This window comes from Panthera pardus, unplaced genomic scaffold (genome assembly GCF_024362965.1).
Source record: "Panthera pardus isolate Hobbes unplaced genomic scaffold, ASM2436296v1 HiC_scaffold_19, whole genome shotgun sequence".
Classification (NCBI taxonomy): Eukaryota; Metazoa; Chordata; class Mammalia; order Carnivora; family Felidae; genus Panthera; species Panthera pardus.
In genome coordinates this window covers 21,745,001-21,758,455 of record NW_026526754.1, presented here as the reverse complement: position 1 = coordinate 21,758,455, position 13,455 = coordinate 21,745,001, and the positions used below count along the sequence as shown (strand labels likewise).

The following is a 13,455-nucleotide window of genomic DNA, read 5'->3' as shown; positions in this document are numbered from 1 at the left end:
AGCCATCCCTGGGGCTCTTGCCTCGTAAGACACGCCCCGCCTGGGTCACGCGGCCCTCTCCTCCCTGTGGGTGTCTCTGTGTGTCTCCCCTCTTCTTATTAGGGTCACCAGGCATTGGATTTAGGGCCACTCTGACCAGTCTGGCCTGCTCTGGACTAGCCACCTGTGCAAAGACCTTCTTTTCCAAATAAGAGAATAATCTGAGGTTCTGGGTAGATGTGAATTGGGGAGGACACCACTCAACCTGGGGCAGAGAGGAGAAACGCTTCAGTCCAGGAGAGCTAGGAGTAAGATTTCGTTTCGGCCCGGAGCCCGTCACAGACTTGCCATCTGATTGGATAGAGGTGAGACGGTAAGAGAGACACAAACACGGGCCGGGCACCCGTAACGCACCAGGCTCTGGGCGCCTTAAATCTCCAGGCCACCTTCTGAAGCTTGGTTAGCCTCCCATGCACCATGCCTCTCCTGCCCCAGGGCCTTTGCACTTCCCCCTCCTGCACATCCTTCCTCCAGACCCTCGCACGGCTCCCTTGTCTCCTTCCTTCGGGTCTCTGTTCGAAGATCACCTCCTCTGGGCACCAGTCGAACGGCTCCCCTGACCACGCAGCCCAAAAAAGCCTCCCTGCTATCGTTTCCTAACGGCCGTCCTGACCACAGTCAGTGGTGACGGATGACACGGGAAGCTGGCCGTCTGTCTTCCCCAAAGCAGAAAGTCGGTGTGGCTGCTGCTCTACGCACAATGCCTAGCCCGTGGCCAGCAACGTGGAAAGCACTTATCTAGAATGAATAAATGAGTGAATGAATGAATGAAGCGGCCCGCACCCATTTTGAGGCAGGGGAACTTGACGCTTGGTGGGGTTGGAACTCCTACTCAAGGTCACATAGCAGAGCAGAGACCGGCACTAGGTCTGTCCTGCCTCAGGTGCATGTCCTCCTGTCCGGGTCGCTTCCATAAGGCCACCTGGCTCCCTGCCCTGCCCTCCCCTCCCCTCCCTGCAGGCCACACCCACCCGGGACTCCCAGAGCAACAAGACTATTTCTGGACACAGGGCCCCTCCAGCCCCGGGCTCCAGGCCAGCTCAGGGCTGTGCATCCTGGCGGGGGCCACTCTGAGACCTGGGACCAGGTGCTGGTCTCCAGCCAGGCCTGGGTCAAGTGCCACCTTGAACCCCAGTTCCAGTCCCACAGGCTCGGCCCTCTCTGGAGCTGGACCCAGACGGCTCTTCCACACCGGCATCACCAGCCCCCCTCCTTCCCCCACCTTGAGACCATCCCAAGCACCCGCCACAGGCGAGTCACCGTGAGACACAGCAGACAGGTGGCCGACCCATGTGCCACGGGCACTGCTCTGATCGCAGATGATTAGACTCTTCCTGGCTCAGGGCCCCTCTAAGGCCACACGTAAAGGGACACAGGTGGAAAGGGTCTGCGGAAGGCTCACCGTGCGGGCCACGGGCAATACACCAGGTGAACGGTAACACTAAAACCCACCGACATCTTACCGAGCGCCTCATCTGTGCCACGCTCCGGGCACACGCTAGCCTCCCCCCAACCTGAGGACACAGTATCGTCAAATGTCCCTGCTTGACCAATGAGCAGCCAGAGGCTCTGAGAGAAACTGAACTGTCCAAGGATTCACGTCGGCCAGCCCGACTCTTAACTGCCAGCTTCAACCAGGGCCAACCTGTAGGCATGGGGGTGGGGGCCCACGACAGAAAGTCCTTAAATGCGCTAAGCCGCCCTCTTCTCGTGTAAAACCCAGAACAGCAGGGACGTACTAGTTCCAATCTCCAGACAGCGCAACCGGGCTCAAGGAGGTTCAAGGCCCGGCCCGAAGCGTCGCAAGGCTGGAAACTGGGGCTGGAACCCTGCTGGCCTGACTCTAATCTACCTTGGCCTTGCGACCCTGGGGCCACGCGTCTCGGGTCACGCTGAGGCGGGATTCCTAACGGCGATTCGCTGGAGACAGAGAAGCAGGGCTGTCTCTCGAGGTGGAGAGCTCCCTGTCGCCGGAGGCAAGCAGGGTGGTCAACACCTGGAACAGAGCGAGTGCTCTCCACGCATGTGTAAGTGAGTGCAGAGGATGGGCAAACACAGCCACGGGAGTTGCCTTCTAGACCTGCAGGGAAGCCCACAGATGGATCCCTGAACGGACAAGCTTACGCTGAATAAGCAGGCTCCCTGCTCTTAGAAACGTAAGAGGTCTCATTTCTGGAAAGCCCTTGGCTGGCATCTGTAGGAGTTTTTTTTTTTTTTTTAATTTTTTAATGTTTATTTATTTTTGAGACAGAGAGAGACAGAGCATGAACAGGGGAGGGGCAGAGAGAGAGGGAGACACAGAATCTGAAACAGGCTCCAGGCTCTGAGCTGTCAGCACAGAGCCCGACGCGGGGCTCGAACTCACGGACCGTGAGATCGTGACCTGGGCCGAAGTCGGACGCTTAACCGACCAAGCCACCCAGGCACCCCTGTAGGAGTTTTAACACAGCCGAGGCAGGAAGGGGCAGTCAGCGCTGGACAGACCGAGGCCCAGCTGCAGAGGGGAGACCGTCAGTCCCCCCCGCCTGTGTCTGCCTGCTTCCCTGAACTCCAACTTCCGGGAGCCTCCACTGGTTCCTTCCAACCCTGGGATTCCGGGAAGCTTCTGGGCTGGCTAGAGCCACCTAGGCATCCAGAAGCTGACTTGGGTGCCAAACGCGTCCATGAAAGATATCCCCAGTGTGCTGAGACGTGACCAATGAGCAGCGGTGGGGGGGGAGGGGGGGGACTGGAGGGGAGTAGAGACAGAGGATGCTGCACAGAGGGCTGTGATTGGTCCGTCAAGCGGCCAATCACGAAGCTTTAAGTGCTGAGCCAATAGGAAGGCCGCTGAAGCCTGGGGCAGCCGGGGGTACCACAGACGGGAGGGAGAAGTGTCAGGTTCAGGAGGGGAAACTGAGGCAGTCTGAATGTCTGCAGGTGTCTGGGGTAGTCAGCCTGTTAACCGGGGGGGTTCTGAACTGGCACTGGGTAGGCGGTAAGGGCGTTGACGTCCAGATCAGAACCTGCAGCCACGTGTATTTCAAAGCTTTCCTTCCTCTTCCCTGTGGCTTCCAGGCATCTGACTCGTGTGCCTTCCACTTGGCTTTGGGCCAGCACCGAGGGCAGAGGCGAAGGGCAGGCATCGTTCACGGTCATGGCTGCCTGGGGAGTTGGTGAGCTGCTCGTGGCCATCAGGCTAAAAGCAGCCCGAACGAGCAGGGAGCCTTCTCTATAGCACGGCCGCCCTGCAGCCCAGACTGGTCCAAGGACACCTCCAACCAATATCTAAACACCGAAGGGCTATTCCGCACGCTCGGGCCGACACTAGCTAACGCAAGGAAAGACCCCTACCTGATCGAGGTATTTCCTCCACACGGGCTCGGTGTTATCGGCGACAAACTCATTCCAGCCATGGACCAGCCTGCGTTGCGACACCGAGAACTCAGACAGCCCGTTCTGTAAGTCCACCTGGAAGGACACGGTTAAGCACCGGCTCACCGAAGGGCCAGGAAGGACCAGGGAACCCACCCCGCAGAGCTTCCACTCCGGAAGCCGGCCACCGCCACCGTGGACGAGGAAACCGGGCTGTCCACAGAGGAGAAGGAACTTGTTGAAAGGCCCTGAGCAAACAGGGACAGAGAGAGAGAGAAGGGGAAAGCCCACAGTCCAGTTCTGTCTCAATCGGACCGCCCTCCTGCCCTGTAATTACAGCAGAAAAGACAACCTCGGGCCACAATTTCAATGAAGGGAACTGTAGCCAGGAATTCCAGAAACGTAGAAACGCCTCTGTTTACTTCTTTAAAAAAAAAAAAAAAAAAAATTCGCCTTGGAAACGTCAAATGCTGCACCTGCTGTGGAGAACGGTATGGACGGTCGCCCCCCCCCCCCCCCAGTTAAAAATGGGATCCCCACCTGCTGCGGCCCACATCCCTACGTGAGGCGTCTAGAGGGCTCAGACTCCCAGAGGTGCAAAGGAGGAGGCGGGTGCCAGGGGCCGGGTGGCGGGGAGGGGGGGAGCGAATGTTTCGCGGGGACGGGGCCTCGGTTTTGCAAGACGGAAACTTCTGGAGGCTGGTTGCACCCCAGCGTGAATGCGCTCAACGGTCCCAAACGGTACACTCAACGATGGCACGTTTTACGTTGAGCGTGTTACCGTAATTAAGAATTAAAAAGAAAAAAAAAATGGAGAAAAGTCCCGTCCTTAGAAACAAGGGCTCAAATTACTATTATCTGTAATAATTACGACCTGGCATTGTGCCAGATACAACTCCAAGCTGTTTGCACAGCATTAAAGCAATAATTATGCGAGGGAACGTGGTCGTTCCCCCAAAGGTACGTCACCCCAGCGTATAAAAGAGAACGTGTGTGGACAGGCGGGCGTTACGGGGTTGAGCTCTGTCAGACCGCCCGGATTCAAGTCTTGCCCTGCTCCTCCGGGACCGCGCGGGTGACCGCGTTCTCTGGGTCTCCGAGTAAGAGAAGTACAGAGAGGTTTGGGGGGGACGCCTGCCCTCGGGTAAGGGCCCCACGAGGGCCAGCTCCACCGACAGCAATGACGAGACGACTGACGATGACAATGGTCCCCGTGGGATGTCAGAACGGCTCGACAGGAGTCGCATTTTCTAGCAGTGGTGAGAAAAACGCATAACAACACAGAATTCTAGATCAGGGCTGTGGGGGGCTTTCTTCTGAAGCTGAGAGCCTCCCCATCCCAGCATCAAACGCAAATTCAAGTCTTACATGAAACGCTCTGGCCAAGTCCTCTCTGTGGCATTTGCTCGCCTCCTTGGGTGACAGAGCCACCACTGTTTTCTCTTTCTCGATGGCTTTCAGCTCACATTGTCCACCAATCTGCGAAAAAAAGCAGGATTGCTGTTAAGCAAGCGGCAATTTTGTACCGCTTTGGTACAAAATTGTACCAAATTTTGTGTTATTTTCGAAGCATACACGGAGAAAGTGCGCATTATCTTTTTTTTTTGTAGTTCAAAGAAAAAAAATTTTTAACGTGTATTCATTTTTGAGACACACAGTCTGAGTGGGGGAGGGGCAGAGAGAGAGGGAGGCACAGAATCCGAGGCGGGCTCCAGGCTCCGAGCCGTCAGCACAGAGCCCGACGCGGGGCTCGAACTCACAAACTGCGAGACCATGACCTGAGCCGAAGTCGGATGCTCAACCGACTGAGCCCCCCGGGCGCCCCTACCCGTTCTACCCTTGATGGACCTTTGGGTTGTTTCCAGCAGTCGGTTGTTACTGATGCATCTGTTTTTAAGCAAACTTATTTTACGGAATTGGAACTCGCAAAGCGGAGAGAGAAGGGTGACGACGTACACGTTCAGAATCTCGAACCTTGAACTTCTGGGATTCGTGGTCACGTATGTGCTACGTTGTAGCGAAAGCCCCTGATGCTGAGAGGTGATATCACGGCCTGTTCCTGCGTGTCATTTGCAATAACCCAAGCAAAGTGGGGGGCCCAACCGACCTCTGGGTATCAAGCTCTGGGTATCTGGATAGAAGTCAGAGGAAGTATCTGGAGGGCACGGGAAGACAGCACAGGAGAGCTCAATCAGGAAAAGGCTAGGTATTTCTGCAAAGCGATTCCTAGTATTCTGTCCCCCGGGACATGATAATCATCTTTTTCTTTTCCAGGAAGCAGGTTGTTGGGCGGCGGGAAGGAGGAAGGAGGCATCAGCCAACCTCTTACTTCAGCTGAAAGAGACAGAGCAGATTCCGCTTTTCCCTCTTGCCAGCCCCCATCCCTGACGTGGCCCCCCAAGTGCCTCGCTGCCTAGAAATGTTCTGCCAAGCCTAAACCCCGCAGAAGAAGAGAAATAATAAAGATCAGAGCAGAAATAAACAATATAGAATCTAAAAAAACTGTAGAGAAGATCAACGAAACCAAGAGTTGGTTTTTTGAAAAAATAAACAAAATTGACAAACCTCTAGTCAGGCTTCTCAAAAAAGAAAAGGGAGATGACCCAAATAGATAAAAATCATGAATGAAAATGGAATTATTACAACCAATCCCTCAGAGACACAAACAATTATCAGGGAATACTATGAAAAATTATATGCCAACAAATCGGACAACCTGGAAGAAATGGACAAATTCCTAAACACCCACACGCTTCCAAAACTCAATCAGGAGGAAATAGAAAGCTTGAACAGACCCATAACCAGCGAAGAAATTGAATTGGTTATCAAAAATCTCCCAACAAATAAGAGTCCAGGACCAGATGGCTTCCCAGGGGAGTTCTACCAGACGTTTAAAGCAGAGATAATACCTATCCTTCTCAAGCTATTCCAAGAAATAGGAAGGGAAGGAAAACTTCCAGACTCATTCTATGAAGCCAGTATGACTTTGATTCCTAAACCAGACAGAGATCCAGTAAAAAAAAGAGAACTACAGGCCAATATCCCTGATGAATATGGATGCAAAAATTCTCAATAAGATACTAGCAAATCAAATTCAACAGCATATAAAAAGGATTATTCACCATGATCAAGTGGGATTCATTCCTGGGATGCAGGGCTGGTTCAACATTTGCAAATCAATCAACGTGATACATCACATTAATAAAAGAAAAGATAAGAACCATATGACCCTGTCAATCGATGCAGAAAAGGCCTTTGACAAAATTCAGCACTGTTTCTTAATAAAAACCCTTGAGAAAGTCGGGATAGAAGGAACATGCTTAAACATCATAAAAGCCATTTATGAAAAGCCCACAGCTAACATCATCCTCAACGGGGAAAAACTGAGAGCTTTTTCCCTGAGATCAGGAACACGACAGGATGCCCACTCTCACCGCTGTTGTTTAGCATAGTGCTGGAAGTTCTAGCATCAGCAATCAGACAACAAAAGGAAATCAAAGGCATCAAAATTGGCAAAGATGAAGTCAAGCTTTCGCTTTTTGCAGATGACATGATATTATACATGGAAAATCCGATAGACTCCACCAGAAGTCTGCTAGAACTGATACATGAATTCAGCAAAGTTGCAGGATACAAAATCAATGTACAGAAATCAGTTGCATTCTTATACACTAACAATGAAGCAACAGAAAGACAAATAAAGAAACTGATCCCATTCACAATTGCACCAAGAAGCATAAAATACCTAGGAATAAGTCTAACCAAAGATGTAAAAGATCTGTATGCTGAAAACTATAGAAAGCTTATGAAGGAAATTGAAGAAGATATAAAGAAATGGAAAGACATTCCCTGCTCATGGATTGGAAGAATAAATATTGTCAAAATGTCAATACTACCCAAAGCTATCTACACATTCAATGCAATCCCAATCAAAATTGCACCAGCATTCTTCTTGAAGCTAGAACAAGCAATCCTAAAACTCATATGGAACCACAAAAGGCCCCGAGTAGCCAAAGTAATTTGGAAGAAGAAGACCAAAGCAGGAGGCATCACAATCCCAGACTTTAGCCTCTACTACAAAGCTGTCATCATCAAGACAGCATGGTATTGGCACAAAAACAGACACACAGACCAATGGAACAGAATAGAAACCCCAGAACTAGACCCACAAACGTATGGCCAACTCATCTTTGACAAAGCAGGAAAGAACATCCAATGGAAAAAAGACAGTCTCTTTAACAAATGGTGCTGGGAGAACTGGACAGCAACATGCAGAAGGTTGAAACTAGACCACTTTGTCACACCATTCACAAAAATAAAGTCAAAATGGATAAAGGACCTGAATGTGAGACAGGAAACCATCAAAACCTTAGAGGAGAAAGCAGGAAAAGACCTCTCTGACCTCAGCCGTAGCAATCTCTTACTCGACACATCCCCAAAGGCAAGGGAATTAAAAGCAGAAATGAACTACTGGGACCTTATGAAGATAAAAAGCTTCTGCACAGCAAAGGAAACACCAACAAAACTAAAAGGCAACCCCCGGAATGGGAAAAGATATTTGCAAATGACATATCGGACAAAGGGCTAGTATCCAAAATCTATAAAGAGCTCACCAAACTCCACACCCGAAAAACAAATAACCCAGTGAAGAAACGGGCAGAAAACATGAATAGACACTTCTCTAAAGAAGACATCTGGATGGCCAACAGGCACATGAAAAGATGCTCAACGTCGCTCCTCATCAGGGAAATGCAAATCAAAACCACACTCAGATATCACCTCATGCCGGCCAGAGTGGCCGAAATGAAGAAATCAGGAGACTATAGATGCTAGAGAGGATGTGGAGAAACGGGAACCCTCTTGCACTGTTGGTGAGAATGCAAACTGGTGCAGCCACTCTGGAAAACAGTGTGGAGGTTCCTCAGAAAATTAAAAATAGACCTACCCTATGACCCAGCAATAGCACTGCTAGGAATTTACCCAAGGGATACAGGAGTACTGATGCATAGGGGCACTTGTACCCCAATGTTTATAGCAGCACTCTCAACAATAGCCAAATTATGGAAAGAGCCTAAATGTCCATAAACGGATGAATGGACAAAGAAATTGTGGTTTATATACACAATGGAGTACTACGTGGCAATGAGAAAGAACGAAATCTGGCCCTTTGTAGCAACGTGGATGGAACTGGAGAGTGTGATGCTAAGTGAAATAAGCCATACAGAGAAAGACAGATACCATATGGTTTCACTCTTAGGTGGATCCTGAGAAACTTAACAGGAACCCATGGGGGAGGGGAAGAAAAAAAAAAAAAAGAGGTTAGAGTGGGAGAGAGCCAAAGCATAAGAGACTCTTCAAAACTGAGAACAGGGGCGCCTGGGTGGCTCAGTCAGTTAAGCGACCGACTTCAACTCAGGTCACGATCTCTTGGTTCGTGAGTTCGAGCCCCGCATCGGGCTCTGTGCTGACGGCTCAGAGCCTGGAGCCTGCTTCGGATTCTGTGTCTCCCTCTCTCTCTGCACCACCCCCCCCCCCCGCCCCCCGCCAAAATAAATACACATTTTTAAAAAGAACGAAAGAAAGAAACGCTCTGCCAACCACGTCCACTTCCGGGGATTGCTCTCACTTGTGCCGTGACCAAAAAACACAGCAGTGATCACATTCCACGGGCGCCCCTGCTTGTCGGGAGCTTTCCGGACACCCACCCTGCACGCACGCACCAGGCTTGAAACATCGGATTCCAGTGGCTCTCGGGATAAAACACCACACTGTACTTTTATTTTTTTATTAAAAAAACATTTTGTTAATGTTTATTTCCTTTTGAGAGAGAGACAGCGCGCGAGGAGAGGAGCAGAGAGAGGGGGAGGCACAGAATCCGAAGCAGGTTCCAGGCTCCGAGCCGTCAGCGCAGAGCCCGACGCGGGGCTCGAACTCACGGACCGCGAGATCGTGACCTGAGTCGACACTGGACGCTCAACCGACTGAGCCCCCCAGGCGCCCCCACCATGATGTATTTTAAAGCAGGTGTTGTCACCCAGGGGCGGCTCTGCAATGCCTGGAGACGTGTTTGGGTGTCATCACTGGGGGGACAGGGGAGCGACTGGCACCGGCTGGGTGGGGTCCCACACACACAGGACACGCAAGGAGTGATGGGGCACAAAACCTCAGCAGCGCAGAGGGAGTGACACCTGCGTGAGACACAGAAGCATCACTCTGTCCTGACGTCCTCCCAGACCAGATGAGGACACCAATCGAGACGCACGTGCCCTCGACGCCACTGGACGGACGACTGGAACACATGCTCACACACATCCATCGGGTGAGGATCCCAGTGTGTGCCCCTCGTCTCGAGAGTGGCACATCCTGATGGAGGTCAGGTGCCCTCTGGGGCACCCCTGGTCCCGCTTCCTGTCAAGCCTGAGGTGGGGGGCCACCTCTCCCTTCTCCTTTATTCTCTTTTTAAAATTAAGACGAAACTCACATTACATAAAACTTTTTTTTTTTCACGTTTATTTAATTTTGAGAGAGAGGGAGAGAGGGAGAGAGAGAGGGAGCAGGGGAGGGTCAGAGAGAGGGAGACACAAGATCGGAAGCAGGCTCCAGGCTCCGAGCTGTCAGCACCAGAGCCCGACGCGGGGCTCGAACCCACGAACCGAGAGATCATGCCCTGAGCTGGAGTCGGACGCTTAACCGACTGAGCCCCCCAGGTGCCCCTAAAACTAACCCTCTAACAATTCTGTGGCATTTAGTGCATCTCCCATGCTGTGCGGCCACCAGCTCCCTCTAGCTCCAAGACCTTTCCATTCCCCCCGAGACCTGTGGCCACTGTCAGTGAGTCCCCACCACTCTGCTCTCTGTCTCTACGGGTTTACCTCTTGTGCATATTTCACATAAACAGGATCATGCAACAGGTGACCTCCCTTTGTGACCTCCAAAGTATTGTTTGCCCACAGTACACAGAGCCGCCTGCCAGGCGTGGGCCCTCCCAAACCCCTAAGGAAAGGGTCTGGAACGTTCGGACTTTGAGTGTTTTCACTAAGCAGAGATGGCTCGGAGCGGATATTTAACCTAGCGGTGGCTTCCAAAGCAGCCACCAGGGGCAAACAGGACACTCGCTGACAGCTGAGTCGGCTGACAACGTGAGCTCACTGGGGAACAAGTGCGTGCGTGGCACCTGGGAGGGCGGGCCAGCCTCCCTGAGCCAGAAGCCAGGCTTTCTCTGCCTTCCGTCCAGCCGGGGGACTCGGTTTGTCGCAAGCCCTCAGGGAGTTAGACCCGAGTGATTGCTTCCCTGTTTCTTTAAACATTCCTTAGACATTTATTTCTTCAACATGTTGGTGCAAAACCTCCCCCATGCCTTGGTTTCCCCCTCTGGAAAGTGAGGGTTCTAAGAGCAGAGGCTTGTAAGTTTCCGGGGGTGGGGGGGGTGGGGGTGGTAACAGGAAACCAGACACGGGGCCCCAAGGGCAGTGCCTGGGACCCAGAAAGCGGAAGGGAACATATACATGGGGAGCTCGCCGACTGCTGCATGAGACACACGCCCGCGAAAAAATTACTCTCTATCTGCCATGAGAATGCAACGCGGTGTCTGCAAATCTGGGAACAGCGGGAAGGAACAGACCGAGAGACACCCGTGGCCCAGGTGGCAGTGCCATGGTGGGGACACCTCACTCTATAGAGGAGACGGGCAGGGGTGCGATTCTGAGTAGGGGTGGGGCTCGGGAGTCGTGAGTAAAAGCATCCTCGAAGCAGGTGCGGGAGCGAGTTCCCAGGGAGCGGAGAGGGACCGGCCGGGCTCAAGAAGGACAGTTGGCAAGGTGCCCAGCAGAGCACGTGGTGCGTTTGGGGAACTCGAAGGGACAGAGCGTGACTCGGAAGGGTTCCAGAAGGAGGGCCGGGGCCGCAGAGGAAGTCAGGGGCCCAGTGAACCACACAGCCCTGACTCCTCTAGACTCTCATTGTAGGGGCGCCCGGGGGGCTCAGTTGGTCAAGCGTCAGACTCGATTTCGGCTCCGGGCGTGATCTCACTGTTCATGGGTTCGAGCCTCACACCGGGCTCTGCGCCGACAGGGCGGAGCCTGCCTGGGATTCTCTCTGTGCCCCTCCCCCGCCCACGCTGTCTCTGTCTCTCTCTAAATAAATTAAAAAAGAGAAAAATGAGTCTCATAGTGTGGGTGGATGCAGTTATTGGGATCAAGGCACTTGGAGAGGAACAACGTAAGGGTCATGGTAACCCAAGAACAATCGGGCAGGGTCATTACGGAGGGGACACTGGAGATGAAGGGCAAAGGACCCCAATTGAATTCAAAAGCTTCCTTCTTTCCAAGACTTCCTCGACAGTCTCTCCTAAGGCATCTGTGAACTATCTGGTTATGCCTCAGCCTGGTGGTTCTCGCCGAGAGGTCCTCAGCCCAGCGTCACCTGGGACGCACTAGAAAGGCAGGTTCTCAGGGCCCATCCCACATCTCACGGATCAGAAGCTCTGGGCAGGAGCCCTGCAATCCATGCTTTAGCCGTCCCTCCAGGGGACAGTGAGGCACTCCACAGTTGGAGAACCACCGGGTCCTGTAAAAATACATTGCCTGCAGGCAATGCTGCAGGCTTCCCCTTGGTGATGGCAGAGCAAATGCCCTGTGCCACGGCCAGTGCGGCCGGCCTGCGTCCCGTCAAACGAGCCCTTGTCGGTCCCTCATCCAGTCCCCAGCTTCTCGCGCTGTGCAGGAAACCAGGCCTGGTACCCCGGGAAAGCAGACACAGCCCTCGCCCTCAACTGACGAATGACACCAGCAGCTTTGTTTAAAAGAACAAGGAGGACAATTAGGACAAAGAGAAACAGAAAATACCGGAAGAAATCATGGCCTACATTTGTCCTTTTTTTTTTTTTTAATTTTTTTTTTTTTAACATTTATTTTTGAGACAGAGAGAGACAAAGCATGAACGGGGGAGGGGCAGAGAGAGAGGGAGACACAGAATCGGAAGCAGGCTCCAGGCTCCGAGCCATCAGCCCAGAGCCCGACGCGGGGCTCGAACTCACGGACCGCGAGATTGTGACCCGAGCCGAAGTCGGACGCTCAACCGACTGAGCCACCCAGGCGCCCCATACATTTGTTCTTTTTTAATCTCAGCAGGAAAAGGACTTTCTGAGCACAAGACAAAGCCAGATGCCACGAACGAAAAAACTTGATAAATTCACCGCGTAACAACGGGGTTGTCTTTTGCACAAAGCGCCACACACGAAGTCTAAAGACAAGCACCGCACCGGGGAGACGCCTGCAGCTCGTGTCACTGACGGTGAATGGCCCCCCCCGAGCGAACGAGGAGCGCGTACTCACGAAGAAGGAAAGAGACCGTCGGCCCATGGTTCGGCCCATGGTTTTCAAAAATGGACGTAAGAGAGAAACTAAGAGTTCGCGGAAAGAAGGCTGACATGTGAAAGGATAATCAAACTCACTGAAAACCGGAGCGCGTTTGAAAACGGCCACAGCCGGTCTTCACCTGTCTGCGAGGTCAGGGTCAAGAAGTTTGCGGCTTGCGGGGCCGGGGGAGCGAGTTTTCATCCTCGGGAAGGCAGGCAAGCCCTCGCGGAAGGCCACGTGGCAACATCAAGTCTAAAGCTGACCAATTCTAGCAGTTTCTTTTGCAGACCTATTGACTGCAGGACAGTATCTCTTCCAAGTCACCCACTGCACTAGTGTTTACAAAAGCAAACTACTGGAAACAACCCCCATGTCCATTAACAAAGGACCAGTCAAGGGGAGGCTGCGCGGCTCCGTTGGCTGAGCGCCTAACTTCAGCCTCAGGTCATGATCTCATGGTTTGCAGGTTCGAGCCCCACGTCGAGCTCTGTGCTGACAGCTCGGAGCCCGGAGCCTGCTTCAGATTCTGTGTCTCCCTCTCTCTCTGCCCCTCCCCCGCTCACGCTTTGTCTCTCTCTCTCTCTCTCTCTCTCTCTCTCTCTCAAAAATAAATAAAAACATTTAAAATATTTTTTAAAAAATCAAATTGTGAAAGCTTTTTATTTACCTGTATGGACAACATTAAACATTTATTGAAGTATGTCCT

General features: G+C 52.4%; 1 protein-coding gene across 3 annotated transcripts in view; it reads right to left on the bottom strand.

Moving 5' to 3' along the window:
* The window catches only part of ATP2C2 (ATPase secretory pathway Ca2+ transporting 2), a 63,533-nt gene that overhangs the window by 36,451 nt on the left and 13,627 nt on the right, over positions 1-13,455 (bottom strand). For all 3 annotated transcript variants that reach the window (XM_053906709.1, XM_053906711.1, XM_053906710.1), the window contains exons 2-3: positions 4,762-4,872; positions 3,373-3,489 (exon numbers count right to left, since the gene is read on the bottom strand). In XM_053906709.1, coding sequence (XP_053762684.1) covers positions 3,373-3,489; positions 4,762-4,872 — 228 coding nt within the window. The remainder of the gene's footprint in view (positions 1-3,372; positions 3,490-4,761; positions 4,873-13,455) is intronic.